Source organism: Lepeophtheirus salmonis, chromosome 9, assembly GCF_016086655.4.
Source record: "Lepeophtheirus salmonis chromosome 9, UVic_Lsal_1.4, whole genome shotgun sequence".
NCBI classification, from domain to species: Eukaryota; Metazoa; Arthropoda; class Copepoda; order Siphonostomatoida; family Caligidae; genus Lepeophtheirus; species Lepeophtheirus salmonis.
In genome coordinates this window covers 28,939,249-28,956,710 of record NC_052139.2, presented here as the reverse complement: position 1 = coordinate 28,956,710, position 17,462 = coordinate 28,939,249, and the positions used below count along the sequence as shown (strand labels likewise).

General features: G+C 31.1%; 1 protein-coding gene across 11 annotated transcripts; it reads right to left on the bottom strand.

Moving 5' to 3' along the window:
* Window positions 1-3,177: 3,177 nt before the first annotated feature.
* Window positions 3,178-16,178, bottom strand: LOC121124612 (alpha-1,3-mannosyl-glycoprotein 4-beta-N-acetylglucosaminyltransferase A-like). 11 transcript variants are annotated; one of them, XM_071891008.1, is made up of 6 exons: window positions 15,114-16,178; window positions 14,959-15,056; window positions 14,568-14,888; window positions 13,665-13,807; window positions 8,492-8,769; window positions 3,178-4,467 (listed from the first exon to the last, which is right to left on the bottom strand). In XM_071891008.1, exons 3-6 carry the CDS (start codon window positions 14,571-14,573, stop codon window positions 4,226-4,228), a joined length of 669 nt encoding a protein of 222 aa, XP_071747109.1. In that variant the 5' UTR covers window positions 14,574-14,888; window positions 14,959-15,056; window positions 15,114-16,178; the 3' UTR covers window positions 3,178-4,225. The 11 variants fall into 11 exon arrangements, 7 of the variants coding, with proteins under 7 accessions (XP_071747109.1, XP_071747106.1, XP_040575709.1 ...); XM_071891005.1 differs by lacking the exon at window positions 14,568-14,888 and having other exon boundaries at window positions 15,114-15,205; window positions 15,259-16,178; XR_011781760.1 differs by having other exon boundaries at window positions 3,178-4,490; window positions 14,586-14,888; window positions 14,959-16,178.
* Between the last annotated feature and the right edge of the window lie 1,284 nt (window positions 16,179-17,462).

Sequence of the window (17,462 nt, the reverse complement as noted above, 5' to 3'; positions counted from 1 at the left end):
CTTGCTGGATGGGGAGTTCTTTAAGATTCATAATTTTAACAAGAGCTGATTTCATTGCTTGATCTTTGCACCAGATGAAAGGAAATTTATGATTTGTTGAAATTCTTAGGTATTTTGTGGTTTTGTTTTGTTTATTTATTTACTGTCGAGTTGTATAAAAGGAACGTTTTTTTGTTGTACATCAATTTTTGAAGATGTTTGAGTTTGTTTTAGGGAATTAACTATAAACTAGAATTTTATTAATATATATATATATTTTACATGTAAACTTCTCTGAATGGAAAGTCATAAAAGTAAGTTTTTTTTCGTCATCGTCATCAACTTCTTTACATCATAGTTCATAACTCAATGTATTTATTTGTATCAGGAAAATACATTGTTTATTTAGAAAAGCAAAGGTTATTCAATGAGCTTCAATACTATCTGAAGGAGCATTAACTTCAATCAAACAACCTGGTTTCAAGATACATCCCTTTTTTTTTTTTTTGCTGAAAGTCCATTTGGTAAACTCATATGAATTTTGTACAATTATTAATTAATAAAATTTGTTGTAGTCTTATCTCATTATCACGCGCTATTTTAAGCAATTAATAGATGCTACTCCGTGGTTATATCAAACTCTTTGGATAAATTTAAGCCCTCAAGACCAACCTTTATGGGATGACCATACATTGCCTTGTATGAAGTTCATCCAATACCAGAGTGGTGAAATCGGTGATTCTTGGCATACTGAACAAACTTGCCTTGTTGTCATGTTGCCATATCATAAGAATGTCCTCAATGAGTCCATTTGACTTTCAAATGATTCCTGAGATTGTGAGTGATATGGCTTTCCATGCACAAGTTCACTTGCACAACCTGTGGGATAAGGTATATTATAGACAATAAGGTTTTTGTTCATTTGTTACTTCTAGATCCAAGCTTTTTGCAAAAAGAAATTCATTGTTTGTAATCCTTTGAAGATATTTATCTTCAGTTATAAGTTTATGTATGGATTTTGATCTTAGAGCTCTGTCGATTTTGATTACTCTTCGACGAATTTTTCTAGATATTTTTTAATAATTGGGAAACGAAGACATCAACAGCATTTCTTAGTTTAATCTTAAATTCTTTCTCATTCTTGTTTCTAGTAAACTCTGAGGAATCTATGATGGCATTGTATGGTTTTCCATTAAACTCTTTCAGTTTAATAAACTTTGGCAAATTAATTCTCTCATGCATTTTCACTAAATTTTGTGGGGTTTTTGTTGTGAATTCGGATTTAGATAGTACATGTTCCCCAAAGTCAATTGCTTTAGTTTTATCGACTCCAAATCCATCTCTTGCTATATAAAATATACTAATGCGTTACATTTGTCTACTTTTGACTCTTTTACCATTGTCGTCTCTTACGACGTAGGGGTTAAATCTTCTCCAGTGTGTGCTGGTGAATTTCTTTTCACATGTTGTGTCCTTTTTTCCATTTGTTCATTTATTTTTATTTTATAAGAAATATTAAATTTTGTACATTCTGGGTCCAGTTTGGCCTTTAAACTGAGCACGTCTTCCTTTTCCTGATTTGCTGACGGCGTAGACGGTGGTCCTATAGACACCCATTACTTGAAATGCGCAAATCACTTTCAATCGTCATTTTCTCGGCTTGTGCGTAATAGGTATAATTATCCTCATATATTAAGTTTTTTACGAAGGTTAATAGAAATACAAGGTTAGACCATCATCGGGTTGGCTAGAATTTTCAATTGGATGAATTGTACCGACTTCTATGCAAGCTTTTGACGTCATAGGGAATAACAGTGGTACTCTAACATTAACAGTAAAGGAGAGCGATATAAGTTTACTTTTTGTGTATGCTACAGAGTATGAACAAGTCACAATAAGAATTTAAAAAAGAGCTCTTACGTTTTGTATGGAGTGTTTCTTCCTATAAATACCTCATGTATTAAAAGTCATTGGCAATGAGAAATCTGGAGATTCGTGGTCGAAAATTAAATTCGTTTTCTCTTTAATTACATGTTCTAAGAATTGGTTTTTTAGTACTAACGTAGTAAATATGATGCACAGAGTTTGTTAATAATCATTGTACTCAAATTATATTCTTCTTTATTTAGCACTGTCGCAGTTTCAATAAAAAAACCAACACTTTTCTAGATGTGAACGGTTGCACGAGGTTCAGTGACTGCAAAGGAATGAGCATATCACAAACATGACACTCATCTCACTATTTTTTTAGCGCTCTTCATCTCATAAAAACTGATTCAATGAATAGAAAAATGTTCCAGCTTATTTAGGTTTATTTTTTTTTTTTTTATTAATTAGAAGAGTAACGTTTGATGAAGAAGTTTGTAGTGCCTAATATATCCAATTTTATATTAGGGACTACAAACTTCTTCATCGCATAAAAATTTATTTTGTCTATCAACTTTGATATTTTTTTACTAATGAATAGGAAAATATTCAAACTTAGTATGGCGCTTTTAATGTTTTTACCTGTCTGCTAGTAGGATGATTTTTTGAAACAAAGTGATACGTAAAGCTGCAGTTCATTTTACAGGTGTGCGCGTCTAAAACTGAACACTCCATTATATTTTATGCCACGCACATATTTGTGATTTTATTGAGTTGAAACCGATTTATACTTCGAGGCAAGGGTCTTCTTGACTAGTTATATACAAAACTCCAGCAAAATCTAAATGGCAACAGGTAAACAACAGCCCATAATATGTAGAGACGTCGAGTCGCAATTTTAGAACTTTCCGCGCGGGGAAAAACTCCCACTGAAATTGCCCAGGTTCTGAATTGCAGCCGCACCACCGTTTACAGCGTGGTAGCCAAAGGGACTCCTGAGGCGACCACAAGATCTAAGTCAAGGCATCCAAGGTCGGACAAAATGGTTGCGTCCGTTAAAAAGCCTGTCGTGGACAAGAGAGGCAAAGACCCCCATCAGTAGAAGGACCATGAACTGGATAGTTAAGAAAGATCTTGGCCTACAAGGTCTACAAGAGAACCCCTCGCCAAGCCCTCAAGCCTGTAAACAAGGAAAAACGCCTAAAATTTATAGGAATGTTCAATATGCAGATTGCCTAGGCAATCTGAATAATTCTTACTGTAACGGGCATTTTGCAATATGCCCTATTTTCCAAATATAGACCCAAATATACATTGAAATTTTGGGACAAATTTACATTATTTTTCCAATATTAAACATCATTTTATACGTTTTATAGTAATACACATTACATATTTTGATTCAAAAATCCAAAATTACATCAATTATCATAAAATAAAAAACAATAGAGACATATAAACAGGGGTGTGCCCGGTTCCAGATCTGCAGTTCTATTGGTTCCGGCCTCGGTTCAGATTTATCGGTCTCAGTTCAGGTCTTTGGTATTGATTCTTTTTATACAGGCTCAATTTGGTAACAGGAACTTAAAACAAGGGGCTTGGCTAAAATTTCGGGCCCACAAAATGATATTAGATACTAACAGGGCAACAGCTACCTTATACGGAGTGTGCATTGTGCCCCAAGTTCCAGCAGGCCCCCAAAAATTTAAGTCGCTTATGAAAATAGTTAAAAAAATCGATATGCAATATGTTGCAGTTTCGGATTGGCTTTGTTGGTTCCTGTTCTCGCAGTTCAAGAACCGGAACTGCTGGACAGATAAGGGCACAACCTTGCGTATACATCTCATTTAATTTAAAATAACAAATACCCTGCGTCTTATTTCGTACCAACATTCCATAAATAAACATTTACCTTCATATTTGAGAGTACTTTAAACAACAGTTATAATTTATTAAAAAAAAAAAATATAATAATTTTATAATTTTAACAAGTAGATCAAATTCTTTACGAGATCATATATTGGGTTCCTCTTTATTCTTTGTGGAATTTGATTTTTATGAATTAGCTTTGCTCTAATCCGGGGCTTTGGAAGACTTATATATATATATATATATATATATTTAAAGAAAAATAAAAATATCAAACTGTTTTCAAAAAATTGTATATTTTGGAAAAAAAATTCGGAAATTCAATTCAATATTTGGAATTTTTTGAAAAAAAAAAAATCCATATTCACCCACAAAAAATTAATTTTTTTGGAAAAAAAAAATCAAATATCTCTTTCTAGTCATAGAAATAGTATTTAAAAAAAATATGAAGAAATATATTTTTGGGAAATATGGATACTTGGGAGAGGGACTACAGCTCTTCCAGCTTTTATTAATCCCTGAAGGTATTATCAATTGCATTCTGAACCTTTCCAAAAAGAGAAGACTCCCTCCCAATGTGTTGAAATAAGGAATTATTTATTGTTGGAAAAAGTTTTGACATGCACGTAGTGTTCCTCGCAGCTGTCATGTATCTTGATCCTTTATTGGTGACGCAGTTAAAAGACTTTCCTATACTGAACAGCTCCAAAACCCAATCACACGGAATCTTATTGTAGAAGGCTTTGAACATTGCTGAAAGTATGAACATATCCGATCTATGAAAAGGATGATTTTGAGAATAAGTTAAGTGGGCTTATCACATCCATCATGAATGTTCAGTGTACGTATATATGGGTATAGAGATAAGACGGGTCGTTGAATCAAATCCAAAGGATACGGTTACTTTATCAATAAATTTGTATTCTCCGAAAAGATTTGAGACCTGAACCAAACATAAAAATGATCTGAGGGGGGTTTCTGGATCTTTAATAGCTTACACAAGTGTTGTTTTATACTTAATCCTAGTTATTTAAAAAAAATATTACATGTTACGATTAATCAAAATCACAGAATCAGGTGTTTTTTATGGGATCGGGGTCGGCATCTTGAAAATAATGTTTATTTTTGCGATTCCAATTCTTATGTACTACTATTAAACTATTTAAACTCAATTTTTTCTCCCTAAAATCTAATATTTTAATTTTTTTCACAAAAAGTTTAAATTGGTATTTTTATCTATTATATAAAATATTTATAATCGGCAACGGGGAAACTCAAACTGCATCAGAATCGGTCGGGATTTTTTTGTAATCGTCCCATCATTAGTGTACCAGGTTACGTGTATTAAGATTGGATAAGTCTTGAATGGGAAGCCAAAGTACTTGAGTACACTATGAATAAGTTTGTATTCTCCGAAAAGATCTAAGACACAAACCGAATTCGGTTACCAAAACTTTTACGGGTCATAAAAAATATCTGAGATATTTTGTTGATCTTTAAAAGCTTAAACAATTACTGCATCATATATCTCCATAAAGAGTTGCATATTGTGGTTATTCTAATCTATGTTATTTCACATTGTTTATTGTGTCATTCTACTTTTTCAAAGAAAAGTAGAAGAAAAAAAAGTTTTTTATCTTAAGTTGGTAGGTAGCCAATTCTTTGGAGTTTATAAAATGCTAATAATTTAAAAACATTTGTCGTGTAATTTAAACTTCAGATCTGGATCCCATAGTTTGGGTACCCATAATTTACCAGAGTATTAAAATCTAAAGATCAGAACCGACCTGGATCCGAGAAAGGTGGATTGGTCCTATGTTATTATGTTCCTATACAGGGCGTTCATAGGAATATATTTTAAGAAGGGTTGGGTTTTTGGAATTTTGTAGAAAAACTCCACCATTCACACCTAGTTACCAAAAAAAAAAAATAAATCTTTTAATTATAAAAATTATTTTTCTAACATACAATTAAAAAAATTATTTAAATATTCGATTTTTTGTAGAAAAATTTCTAAAATCCGAAGTTATTTACTGAAAACTAAATTGTTAAAAAAAAATTATATAAATATAAAATTTTTTGGAAAAAAATTCAAAAATCCAAAGTTATTCGGAGAAAATTAAATTTTTTGGAAATTTTTTTCAAACGTATTATTTTAAATATTTAGTTCTTTGAGCAAAATATATTTTAGTTATAAATTTTTTGAAGAAAAATTTCAAAACTTGTAGCTATTCCTAGAAAATAATTTATTTTTGAAAACAATTTGAACCTTAAATTAAATTTTAAATATAAAAAAAAAATATGTATATAACATTAAATTTTTTAGTAAAGAGCAAAAATTATTTAATTTTGGGAGGGCCAATTTAAAAACGAATCATATTATGAGTGCTCAAGCTGTAAGGAGTATGGAGGGGACCTACCATGAAAATAGTCAAAGATCATTTCCCTCTAAAACAGACATCGGAAGGACATAATATGCAAAGTTCTCAGAAATAGATTGCATGATCATAGACCACACATGATAGATTTGGTAACCAACCTTTATACATGTAAAATAATTTACTTTTTTAAAAACATTTTCTGGTTGTTGGTACTTGACACGTTGTTTGATAATCAGTAAATAGTTGTTTTTTTAGTCAAATTTGCTTCTAGAAATTAAAACATTTGAAAATGATGAGTATTTTTACTCTTTTTTTTTTTTTTTTTGGTTTGAAGAAACATTTGAGTGAGGGAAAAATCAGAAATCAAGGTAAAGAATGATAAACTTATTCTCCATAAAATGAAGGGTTTTTAATCTGAAGCATATTTTTGTGTTTGAGTTTTTGTTGATGGCAATCTGAACAGTTTTTTTAAATTTTTTTGAGTTGTTAAGATATTATCTCCGACTACGCATCATTAAAAGCAAGACTATGTCTAGTCTGTAAATGAATTGCTATTTAATATTGTTATATTAAACTGGAACGAATCCCCTGAAGTAGTGTGGAAAAATTTATTATATAAAAATAAGACTTAAGTCATAAATCCACTTTGTCGTTTCCTGTATTTTTAGGGAAATAGTTTTTTTTTTTCTTAAAAATGTAACAAATAGTAAAATACTAGTAATGCATAAGAATTAGAATAGAAGAATAGGATATTATTACTCATTTGTCAGCTACTAATTCCAGAAAAACATCCCATTCTAGGATTATTTGTCTCAGCACAAACAAAAACACTCAAATCGGTGATTGAAAATTCTCAGAAACTTGTTTTAATACGAAGAAACTAATTACAAATTTGTAATCACTGAAGGATATTTTACCAAAAAAATTTTTTTAATATGAGATGACCTTAAGGAAAATAAGATTGCCCCTTGTCATTCCTGAAAATAAAAAAAGACCTTTTTTATCAATAATTTGGTTAATTTTCAATGGAATAACTATTTTTTGACCTTTTTGTTCTCTTTCCCTAGACCAAGGGTGTCAAACCTGCTCAGATAATGGTTGAAATTATAACTTGAAATATCTTAATTGGCTGCAGAGCCTATTAAATTAAATTTATTTAATATTTATCCCAAATTTAATTTTTCAATGCCAAACTACTTCAAAACAGGCCAGTCTGGTAACCCTGTTAGAGTTTCAGAAAATACGAGATGACGTCATATATTTTTCTATGCAAAATATATTGCAGTGACCTATTCGTATGCATAAAATGCAGTTTCTACGAGTTTTTTAAAAAATGCAGCGACAATATTTCTAAGATATACTACTTGAAGTGAAATGAAATACTTGAAGTGAGAATGAATAGCGGGATGCACCGAAGAATTAGACCACAGGTTGGACATCCCTGCCGTAGACGTTGAGGATATTTAGTTTAATGACTTCGTTTTTTAAGAAAGTAAAGCTATTTTTTAAAATCACTACAAAAATACCCCCCCCCTCACAACACACACGGTTCTACAGCCCTGTGCGTATCAAGTAATTCTTTAATTAAATAGGAAACTTGTATTTTGTTGTTCTTTTTGACTTTTGCCATCTAAAGAGTGGGGACTCAAAACTTGTTATAGCTCAATTACAAAAACGTTATTTTTTTAAATATAAGTGTACAATTATAAACCAATTTGTAATAGGTTTGTAATAGTATTTAAACTTATTACAAGTTGGTTTATAATAGGTTTAAATACTATTATCGACCAATTTGTAATAGGTTTAAATACTCTAAACCAATTTGTAATAGGTTTAAATACTATTTCAACCTATTTGTAATAGGTTTAAATACTTAAATTTTGTAATAGGTTTAAAAATAAAAATATAAAATTCCTATAAATAAATAAATTACAAAAATAAAAAAACTTCATACGCCAGTGAACAGATTGGCAGATATTAACGATGAAAACCGGGTCCATGGCGTACTACGCTATCGGGATGGAGCAAATTCAAATTTGGATGAAAGGGGGGCAGACATTCTTCTTTAAGAAACCCCAACGGAAAAGTCCATGGTATTGAGATCAAATAGAGGGAGGCCGAATGTTGGCAGTCTTGATGGAGACGCCAACAGTCCCTGTATTCTTTTCAGCACAAACACCGGCCGATTGTAGAAAGCGTTGTCTTTTTTGTTGTTTTGACATTTTAATACTTAGAGACATGGTATAAAAACAGAGCTTGTTTATTTTTGTTGCAGCTGTCGTTTGTTTGTACAATGAAAGCTTGAATTAAAAATAATGGGGATGAATTCATAATTAAATGCTACGGCAAGTTTTGGCAACCCACTCTGTCAACCAATTTCTTTTATTATTATTTACTTTCTGAATAGTTTTGCAATGGCTCCCAATCGGCAAAAATGCATATACACCCAATCGTCCAAAGTTTCATACTTTTGAACAAAAGACTCCATTTTTGATAAATAAGAACTTGTGGCAATGAGTCATCCTCTAACTGAAGGAAATATTTGAAATTAAACTTTTGATATGTATAGCGATATAGATATGCAAAGTCCATACTCTGTTTCTTCATCCATATTAAATAATCTTTATCCATATCACTGGTAAAGGCTCTAAGCATTTCGTTTGGATAATAGTCTCTATATTGAAAAGTAAAGTAGAGGTTAAAAGATTGAATATTGTTAAGTAATGTGTCAGTCCTTATTTATTGGGTCCAATCCAGTCTTTAAACCGGTCCTTACAACTATAAATCCTTCAATTTTTCTTAAAAATCCAAATCCCATCAATAAAAACACAGGAACCATTAGCCTTAATTACAGCCTGATTGTCACGCATTATACAAAATGATATTGCCGCACACAATATCCTTACTGAGTAATATAGTTTATTCTACAGTATGGTCCAAATAAATTTGGAAAATGAATGAACTGGATGGGGGTAAAACTATATTTTTTTCTCCTCATGCTGCTGGAAGTATTAGCAGGACAGGTTGACCTTGTGCAGATTCAGCCTTGCCGTTGTATGGGTAATAAACTTCTTCTGGACATCCACAGACTTGGTACAAACCTCATGCTCGACCCAGGGATAGAAATCGAATAAGTTCCGGTCCAGGATGTTTTTTTCGCCAAAATAGCGGTCTCTGAAAGTGAGTAAATTTTTGGCCGAGACATTCCTGAACTTCTTTGGCCTTGTGGGACACAGTTTTAATTTCTTCCTTGGGCTCCATCCATTCAGGGAAAGTAAATTAAAAGTACAAAACCAACACCAGTACAACGAGAAAACTAGATCTGTGTGAGGTGATGTTATGATGAATAATTGAATGCCATTAAATATTTTCAAAGAATAACAAAATTATAGTTTGACCTATTCTAGTTTCTTCGTTATAAGTATTTAAAGATTTCCCCAATCTATCTGAACCACCAGATACAACACAATCATTAAAGAAAGAGAAAAAAAACCACATACCCTCAATGACGTCAAAAAGGATAAAGTAAACTACTTTAAGGACCGACATGTGGGACCGGAATGTACCACAGTCCGGAATAAGGACCGACACAACATTCACATGTAATGATGAGTTTCTACATCTACCATACGTGTGCATGTAAACAACGTCTTCCGTAATGAACACCGTTTCCTTGAAATGATTTTATTACTAAACATTTAATTTTTTGTAAATAACTATAGATTTTGGAATTTTTTTTTTTACAAAATTTAATATTTAAAATTATAAAAATAACAATTTTGAAATTTTTTTTCCCAGAGTTTATTTTTCTGCGAACAACTTCAGATTTTTCAAAAAAATTCTAAATTTTTTTTTGTATGTATAGTTTGGAATTTAATTTACTATCTTTTTTACTACAAAAATTATTTTTTTGGGAAATAGCTATGGGTTTTTTTTTCTTTTTTTCAAAAGTCTCTGCAAAAAAAAAAAAAAAAAAAACAAATAAACTTTTTACATACAATCCTGCGGACGCCCCTGGGAGTGAACCATATATACTTTAAGATAAACAATCCTTTGTTACTTTTTCATTAAGATGATTAAATACCTCAAATTTTATATGAACACTACTGGCTATCTCATAAATAAGTGACAAGAATATTATTCAGGGTTGTCTAATTTTGTCACAATTACAGCCTTGAGTCTGTTGGGGAACTCATCATCGTGGTTGGCCCTGACAATTTCCATGTTAATGTCATTCCATTCTCAAATTAGGGATGCTACAAGTGCATCGAAATTTAGATCAAGTTTCTTGCAGTACCTGTCCACCAAAATGGACCAGATTCCAAAATCCATGACCTTCAAAACATGAACTTGTTGGAATCCAAGCTCACGGATCCAAAGATAAGGAAATAAGTCTTGCACAACCCCTGCAACATATTTGACGTATGATAAGGACCTCAATATTGATGAAAGGTTTAATTATCTTCCATGAAGTAAGATTTTTCTCGTGGAAGTTGACATCTCTCAAGGGTGGTGTTTATGCATTTGAAGATGTTAATTGTAACAATAAAGGATACAAAGACTGGAGTTGCCTTAACGGAATTGGCCGAGGGCTCCCCAGACCATCAATGACTGGTTTTTGTGTCAGATTCTTTTATGGGCAAGACCCATTCACATTGAGAGCTCCATTTAGCCTCGACATGTAAAACTTTCTTATGACTTAAGATAATATTGAGAGTCATGCTGGATTTTAACAGACTGGGAAGTTTTTTTCTTCAGCTGTCTCTTCAGATGAACAACGTAAGTGAATATATTCATATCCTTTTTTACAAGTTTTTTCATTGATGTGGGGCTCATACGGATTCCATGGGTTTTTACGGATACTCACCTTTGGAATTAGACGAATCCTCCCTTGTATGATTTTGATGTTCTTTGTAGTCCATACTGTTCGTAGTCAACTACTTTGAGGACGGTCTTTGACACTATATCTCTCTTTGTGTTCGTCTATAGTGTATTTTATGAAGGTTCTGCTCGTTTCTATAGCCTGTAAGCTCATAAAAATCTCTGGGTATCTCTTCCATAATCTTTAGCATCATATTTGCCTTCTATTCCCGTAAATGAAGGACGGTAAACAAAAAATACTATTAGTAAACTTTGTTGCCAATGGATCTGTTGTTTAATACGAAATACTTTTAGGAGTTACTTAAGGTTAATAATTTGTAAGAGTATTTATCTCCCACCTTCTAAAATTATAAAACTACTTGTTTAGTATGAAACATCGAGAAACAGTAAAACCTTTTTGTGAGTGAAAAATAAATAATTTGTTATTCTTATTTTAAAATATCCATTACTTTGTACGAGTTTTGGAAATCACTCTAGTACCCATGCAGTTTTACGAGGTTACGTGATTTATATAAAATAAAAGTTAAAATATTAAAAATGTGAAGCTACCGTTCTAGGAGTATGTCTGAGTCCTTACATTGAAAACAAAGGACTCAAATATATCAAAGGGAAAAACAAAGGATCGATTTTTGAGCAAAACACTTAATTATATTCACTAAACCTCGATTAAACAAAGGCATACTCAAGATAAATCAAGAATAATCTGATTCAATTTTACAAGAGCATAACTAAAATAATTTGTAGACTCAAAGGAATAAGAAGTATTTATATCAATCCTGGGGTGTAAAATATCCAGGCTAATTAACAGAGGGTTAAGTTCAATATTTAAAACTAAATATAGGGATTAGAAGAGAAAAAACGGTTTATAAAGGGAGCGGGGAGCAAATTGTCGCCAAAATATTTTTCTACCAAAAACAACACAAAATATACATTTTTTAACTTTTTTATTGAAAATCAAAACTATGAAGAGCATATAGAAGATATAGAGTAGCCATTCATTCGATATAATCACCGTTGGCATCAATAAAAGCCTCAATACGGCCTCTAAACCGGCCGCACGCTCTTCTGACCATCTCATTGTCCATGTTGCCGAACACCTCCTTGATGGAGTCCATCAGGCTGGCCTTGGTGCTATGGGGATATCTGTTGGTATGTCTCTCGACATAGCCCCAGACAAAATAGTCCAAAGGATTAAGGTCGGGAGAGTTAGGAGGCCACAAATCCTTGGTTACGACGTCATAACAGTTCTCGGTTAACCACTGCATGGATATTTTGGACACATGGCAGGGTGCTGAGTCCTGTTGCCACACCCAGGGCCTGTCTCCGGCCTTCATGGACCTGGTAAGATCATCCTCAACCATCTTCTTCACCTTGTCGACAAAGTCGGTGTCCCTGACCTTCCTGTCGGCGCCCTCCTCCTTGGGTGCCCTCTTTATTGTGGCATCAACATCCCAGGTGTCCTCTAACTTCTTACTGATACGCTGAACAGTCCGTAAATTCACTCTTAAGGTTGAAGCAATCGTTGAATTGGAGATTTCCCCTCCATTATTAACCAATGCCATGACTACGGCGGACCTCGAAAGCTCCTTGTTCCGCTTATAGCTTTTTATCTCCTCATATGATGACGGCATGATGCTAACTGAACTACATATCGTCAGCTGACAAGAATAGCTTTTCTATTTGGTAACCGGCTTTTTATTTGATAATGTCGTCTTCAAGTTATCAAGGTTTAAAGTAGGCGACAATTTGATCCCCGCTGCCTGTATGTGAAGATATTTTGCTTATTCAGAGTGGCATTAACGTTGATTTTTTTTATTATCAGAAAAGAACAAAATGTTGCACGCATTTTTGATGGCCTTGAGAAAATTTAGAATCTTCTTTGTTCTCTTCTAACTTCTCAGCATGCTCTGTTCAGAGATAAGATCAAGATCTCCTCCGTGATTTTGCACATATGTCATTTTGGATTGAAAATAATAAAATGTGTACCACAAGATAAGATCAACCAAGTAGTTTATACCAGGCGTAGTAAATAGTAATCCATTCTTTTTCTAAAACATAACTTTATTAATATGTATCTCAAGTTGGATAAGTGCAATCTGTTTACACTGGATGGCGTAAAAAAAACTTGTTAGACAGTTTTGTGATTATTTAACTAATGTTTGTTTGAATGTAAGTCAAAAATGGACGTCAGCATTGGGACAATATGCCATATTGTACTGTTCTGACATTATTATTTTTTTTTTTGTCAAAGATGCACTATGCTTTGGAAAACCAATTGTCAAAAATGTAAATAAAATATTGGAAACATGTAGTCCAAACGTCACTGTAAACACTTTCATGACTGCCAAGAAGATAAATACTCATGGTAAAAAAACAACAACATTGGTCTGCTTTATTTTGACTTTGGCTTTTTGATTATGGGTCTCCAATGACCTTTTTTTTAAACAAAAATATGCTATTTTATTCAAATATTTATGTATTGTAGAAAGTTCAAATGCTCTATGTGCAACCTTTAAACATTGATCAATTTGGTTTATATAATAAATTTCTTCATTTTTAAAAATAAAACATTTTGAGCTATTTCCCTTCCAACATTTCAAGGAAAAAACAAAATAAAGGAAGAACCTGTCGACAGTACATGCATGATAGATGTATAAGCCCACATTAACTAACTTTGATTAATTTTACTTCTCTGGCAAGATAACTTGAAGAATCCCAGAGTTAATTTGGTTTGAAAAGTTGCTGAGTATATTGAACTTCACTGAAGTTCTCCATGTATGGTTAAAAGTAGATAACATAACAATAATCAAGTATTTATTCGTCAAAATATCCTAGAAAGGCAAAATGTCTGTTAAATTGAAATGTTAATTAAAAGTTGCTTTATCTTTCACAAAAAAAATATATATATATATAATTTGAAAGGTATTTAAGTATCATTAGCAAAGGGTTACCCAGCGTTACTCGGACAAAGAGGAAGCGGGAAATCACATTGACAATGTCAATAGTCAATGTTATTTATTCTTAACGCTTAAACACCTTTGGTGCGTGCTAGAGTAATTATAGCTAATACATGTTTATTATTATTAATTTGAAAAAAAAAAAAAAAACTTGTGTTATAAACTGGAAATAACATATCAACATATAGGCTTGGAAAAATGTATGTAGCTGATGATAAGTTCATTTTTTATTTTTCTGAAAAAATTATTTAATCAAAACAAACTTATGGGCGCTAATTTTGAAAAGAAAAGTAGCTCAATGTCAAAAATTATCAAGAGTATCATATCACAAAAAAAAAAAAAAAAAAAAAAAAAATCATACTTGCAAAAAGAAAATTTTTATACTAGAATAATGTTTTCGAAAAAATAGCAATCGATAACAGGTTCATTTTTAAACTATTACTAAAGTTATTAAAATGAAAGGTAAATGAAATTATAACTTTTTTTATTTATGTTTGTGTCTAAAAATTTTAGTACAAAAGGCATCATTTCTGATTTTAATTGCCTTTTGATGAAAAATAATAAATAAATAATAAATTATTCGGAAAATGACAGATATTTCAGATAAACATCCATTTTTATGTATCTAACTTACATTCATACGAATTCCTACCTACTCAATTTTATCTACAAATCCAATATTCCATAGGAAATCTATTTTTTGCATCTGAAAAAATATGAAATTGTCACTGATTTCTTATTTTGAGCCATAACTTTTTTGATTTTAAATGAATTTATAAACCGACTGTTCTTAAAGCTGTGTTTTGAGAAACCAGTCACTTTTTGTTTTATAGATCTGTTCTTTTTGAGCTTAAAAAAACCGGTTTTTGTTTTTTAGGTATAATATAAGTATTTGCATCTTAGCGTAAGAAAGGTCAGTCTCATAGATTCAACGGTGGGGACTCACACACAATATCTATTTTATATATATGTATACACAGATAATTAAAATATTAACAAAACTTTTAGAAAATGTATTGACTGACCTTATCCTTAAATAATGTCTTCAGTGTTTGAAATAAATAGTTTTCACTCCTTCTCATCGAAGATGGAATACCTATGACAATTCGAATTCCCTCCGGAACTGAGGATTTAAAATGATTCTGTGGACTTAATACATTGTTTATTTGTGCTTCATCACCAAAATTTGAATTATGGTTAAATCTTTTGGTTGAAGGGCTCGATTCCTCCTTTATTTTATCTTGCAAGTCCATTTCGGAATCATTGTTGATTCTTATGAGTATAAAAAGAATCCATAGAAAAATATTTGTGATCAATAGGCTTACCAAAAGTGCTTTGTATGAACAAAAAAAGTCATCCTTGGTAGTCTAGCAAAAAATAAAAGTAATGTTACACTTTGATACTTAACATAAAGCCCTCTGCAAAAAAAAAAAATCCATATTTTACAATCGTAAATGATATTGTTTAGAGCGTATTCAGTTTTCATTATATGGGTACATATGTTAAACAATAGTGATTTGTGGTGAGAAAAAAATGGAGTAGGCGTGCGCTGACCCCCGAACTGTTTTGAGGATCCCATCAGAAATGCTTTATTTTATTAGTTAGACGGGGAAAATCAATTTGAAGTCATTCATATTTAACGTAGATAAATTTTTAATCTTTCATACAGTTTCAAAAAATTTCAACACGTTTAAATGCAACATTTGCTCATAAATAAATTCTCTAAAAATAGTCTTCACTAACACGGATAGGGTAAAATAAATCAAATACAAATTCTAATGGACACTAAAACATTTCTTTGTAAAGTTTTTAATCAATTTCTTGATGGAAAATACATTTATTTCAACCCAAAATTAGCATCTTCAATCCTCATTACATTGCTATATGAATGTACTTTGACATATTATTAATTATTTTTTTCAATTGCAGGTATTTAAAAAAAGCTTTTTTTTTTGCACAGTATTATACATATTCTTTAATTCCTGAAAAATTCATTGAATTTTATTGAAATTTAAGAAAGTTGTGTTGTTTTATTGAAATGTCATATTAGATCACCGATTTTGGTGTAAGTTATAACATCAACAGAAGGAAAGAAAAAAAGAAATGAAAATCCCATTATAAATGGGTCATAACTTTCATAATTGTGAAATTAGAGACAGGATTTCTGTATCAAAATCTCTTTTTTACCATTATCTATCAGATAAAAAAGGTTTAAAAGGAATATTTTTTGTTAAACATTTCTACATTATAAATTGCATTATAATTGATGGAGATGCAATTTTGGAGGCTCAAAGTTAATATCATTACTCCATAAAATGGACAAGTTCTTAATTTATCCTGGTTAAACTCAGGTTTCATAGAAATACAAGGTTGTACCACTACGTAAATACAACTAACGTTTGACTTTCACCCCGCTTTTTAATAGTTACATCATACAATATGTTGCGTTTCGTCAAAGTTTGTCTGTCTTGTCGAGCCTTCGGTACGATACATAAAAATGTAAATTTGTAGCACTAGTGGCGTCATAAAATATGTTTCGTTGCAGTATACGTCAAAAAACTGTCTGTCTTCCCCAGTAGTTTGTACGATACATCATATTAAAAATTAAAGATTCTACATCCCTCATTTTAAATACCTTTTGCCTCCCAAATTAAGGATATTTGATGTTTAATGATGGAATTTTTTTTCACAAAATTTAACACGAATTTTCAATTTTTTTTTGGATAAATTTAATTTTTAGAGTATAGTTGTAGATCGTTAAATGTTTTTCCAAAAAGTCATATAGTATATATTCAGGAAATAGATCAGAATTTTTAAAAAAATTTTAGAAATATAATATTTTTTTTATATTTAATTTTTATTGAATAGGAATGTATTTTTGATTTTTTTTTTTAAATTTAAGTTACCCCTCCTCCCGCCCCCCGAAAAAAAAAATAGCCTACAAATTATTTAATAATTATTTTTTCCCAAAAACTAATTTTTTTTTAAATATCTAGAAATTTTTGAACTTTTATTTGGTACAAATTAATTTGTGGTAAATAGCTATGGATTTTTGAAATTTGTCTGAAAAAAGTTTAATGGTCTATGAATATCTGTGGAATTTTGAATTTTTTTCAAATAATTTAATTTTTTTGTGAGTAAATTTGGATTTTAAAAATTTTTCTCCAATGTTTAAATAAATAAAAAATGTTGTTTATTTCCATTTACATGTTTAAATAATTTATAATTTTCTTTAAGTTGACTCTTTTATGATTTAAAGAACAGGTGACTTTACTTATTATTAACTCTAAGAGGTATTAAATAGGATTTTGATTTACATTTGTAACAATTAAGGGCCATTGTCATTTCAAGCACAGTCATTGATAAGATTATCAATGTGGACTGAACATTGTTTAATAATAATAATTGTCAAAGAAAGCAAGACAGAGTGAAATTACTACAACTTCCGGAACGATATTATTTCCTAAAAATATAGATGTATTTTAGTCAATTAGAGGCTGCTAAGGAAATATATTCTCAGCATGTACCA

What these genes read in the sequence shown, in the direction of transcription:
- LOC121124612 (XM_040719773.2), bottom strand. Translation starts at nt 15,186, where the DNA reads ATGGACTTGCAAGATAAAATAAAGGAGGAATCGAGCCCTTCAACCAAA. An exon ending in AGACATTATTTAAGGATAAG is followed by an intron (nt 13,808 to 14,958) that starts GTCAGTCAATAC and finishes TTGCCTTTCTAG; the next exon opens with GATATTTTGACGAATAAATA. An exon ending in ATTGCAAAACTATTCAGAAA is followed by an intron (nt 4,468 to 8,491) that starts GTAAATAATAAT and finishes TCATACTTTCAG; the next exon opens with CAATGTTCAAAGCCTTCTAC.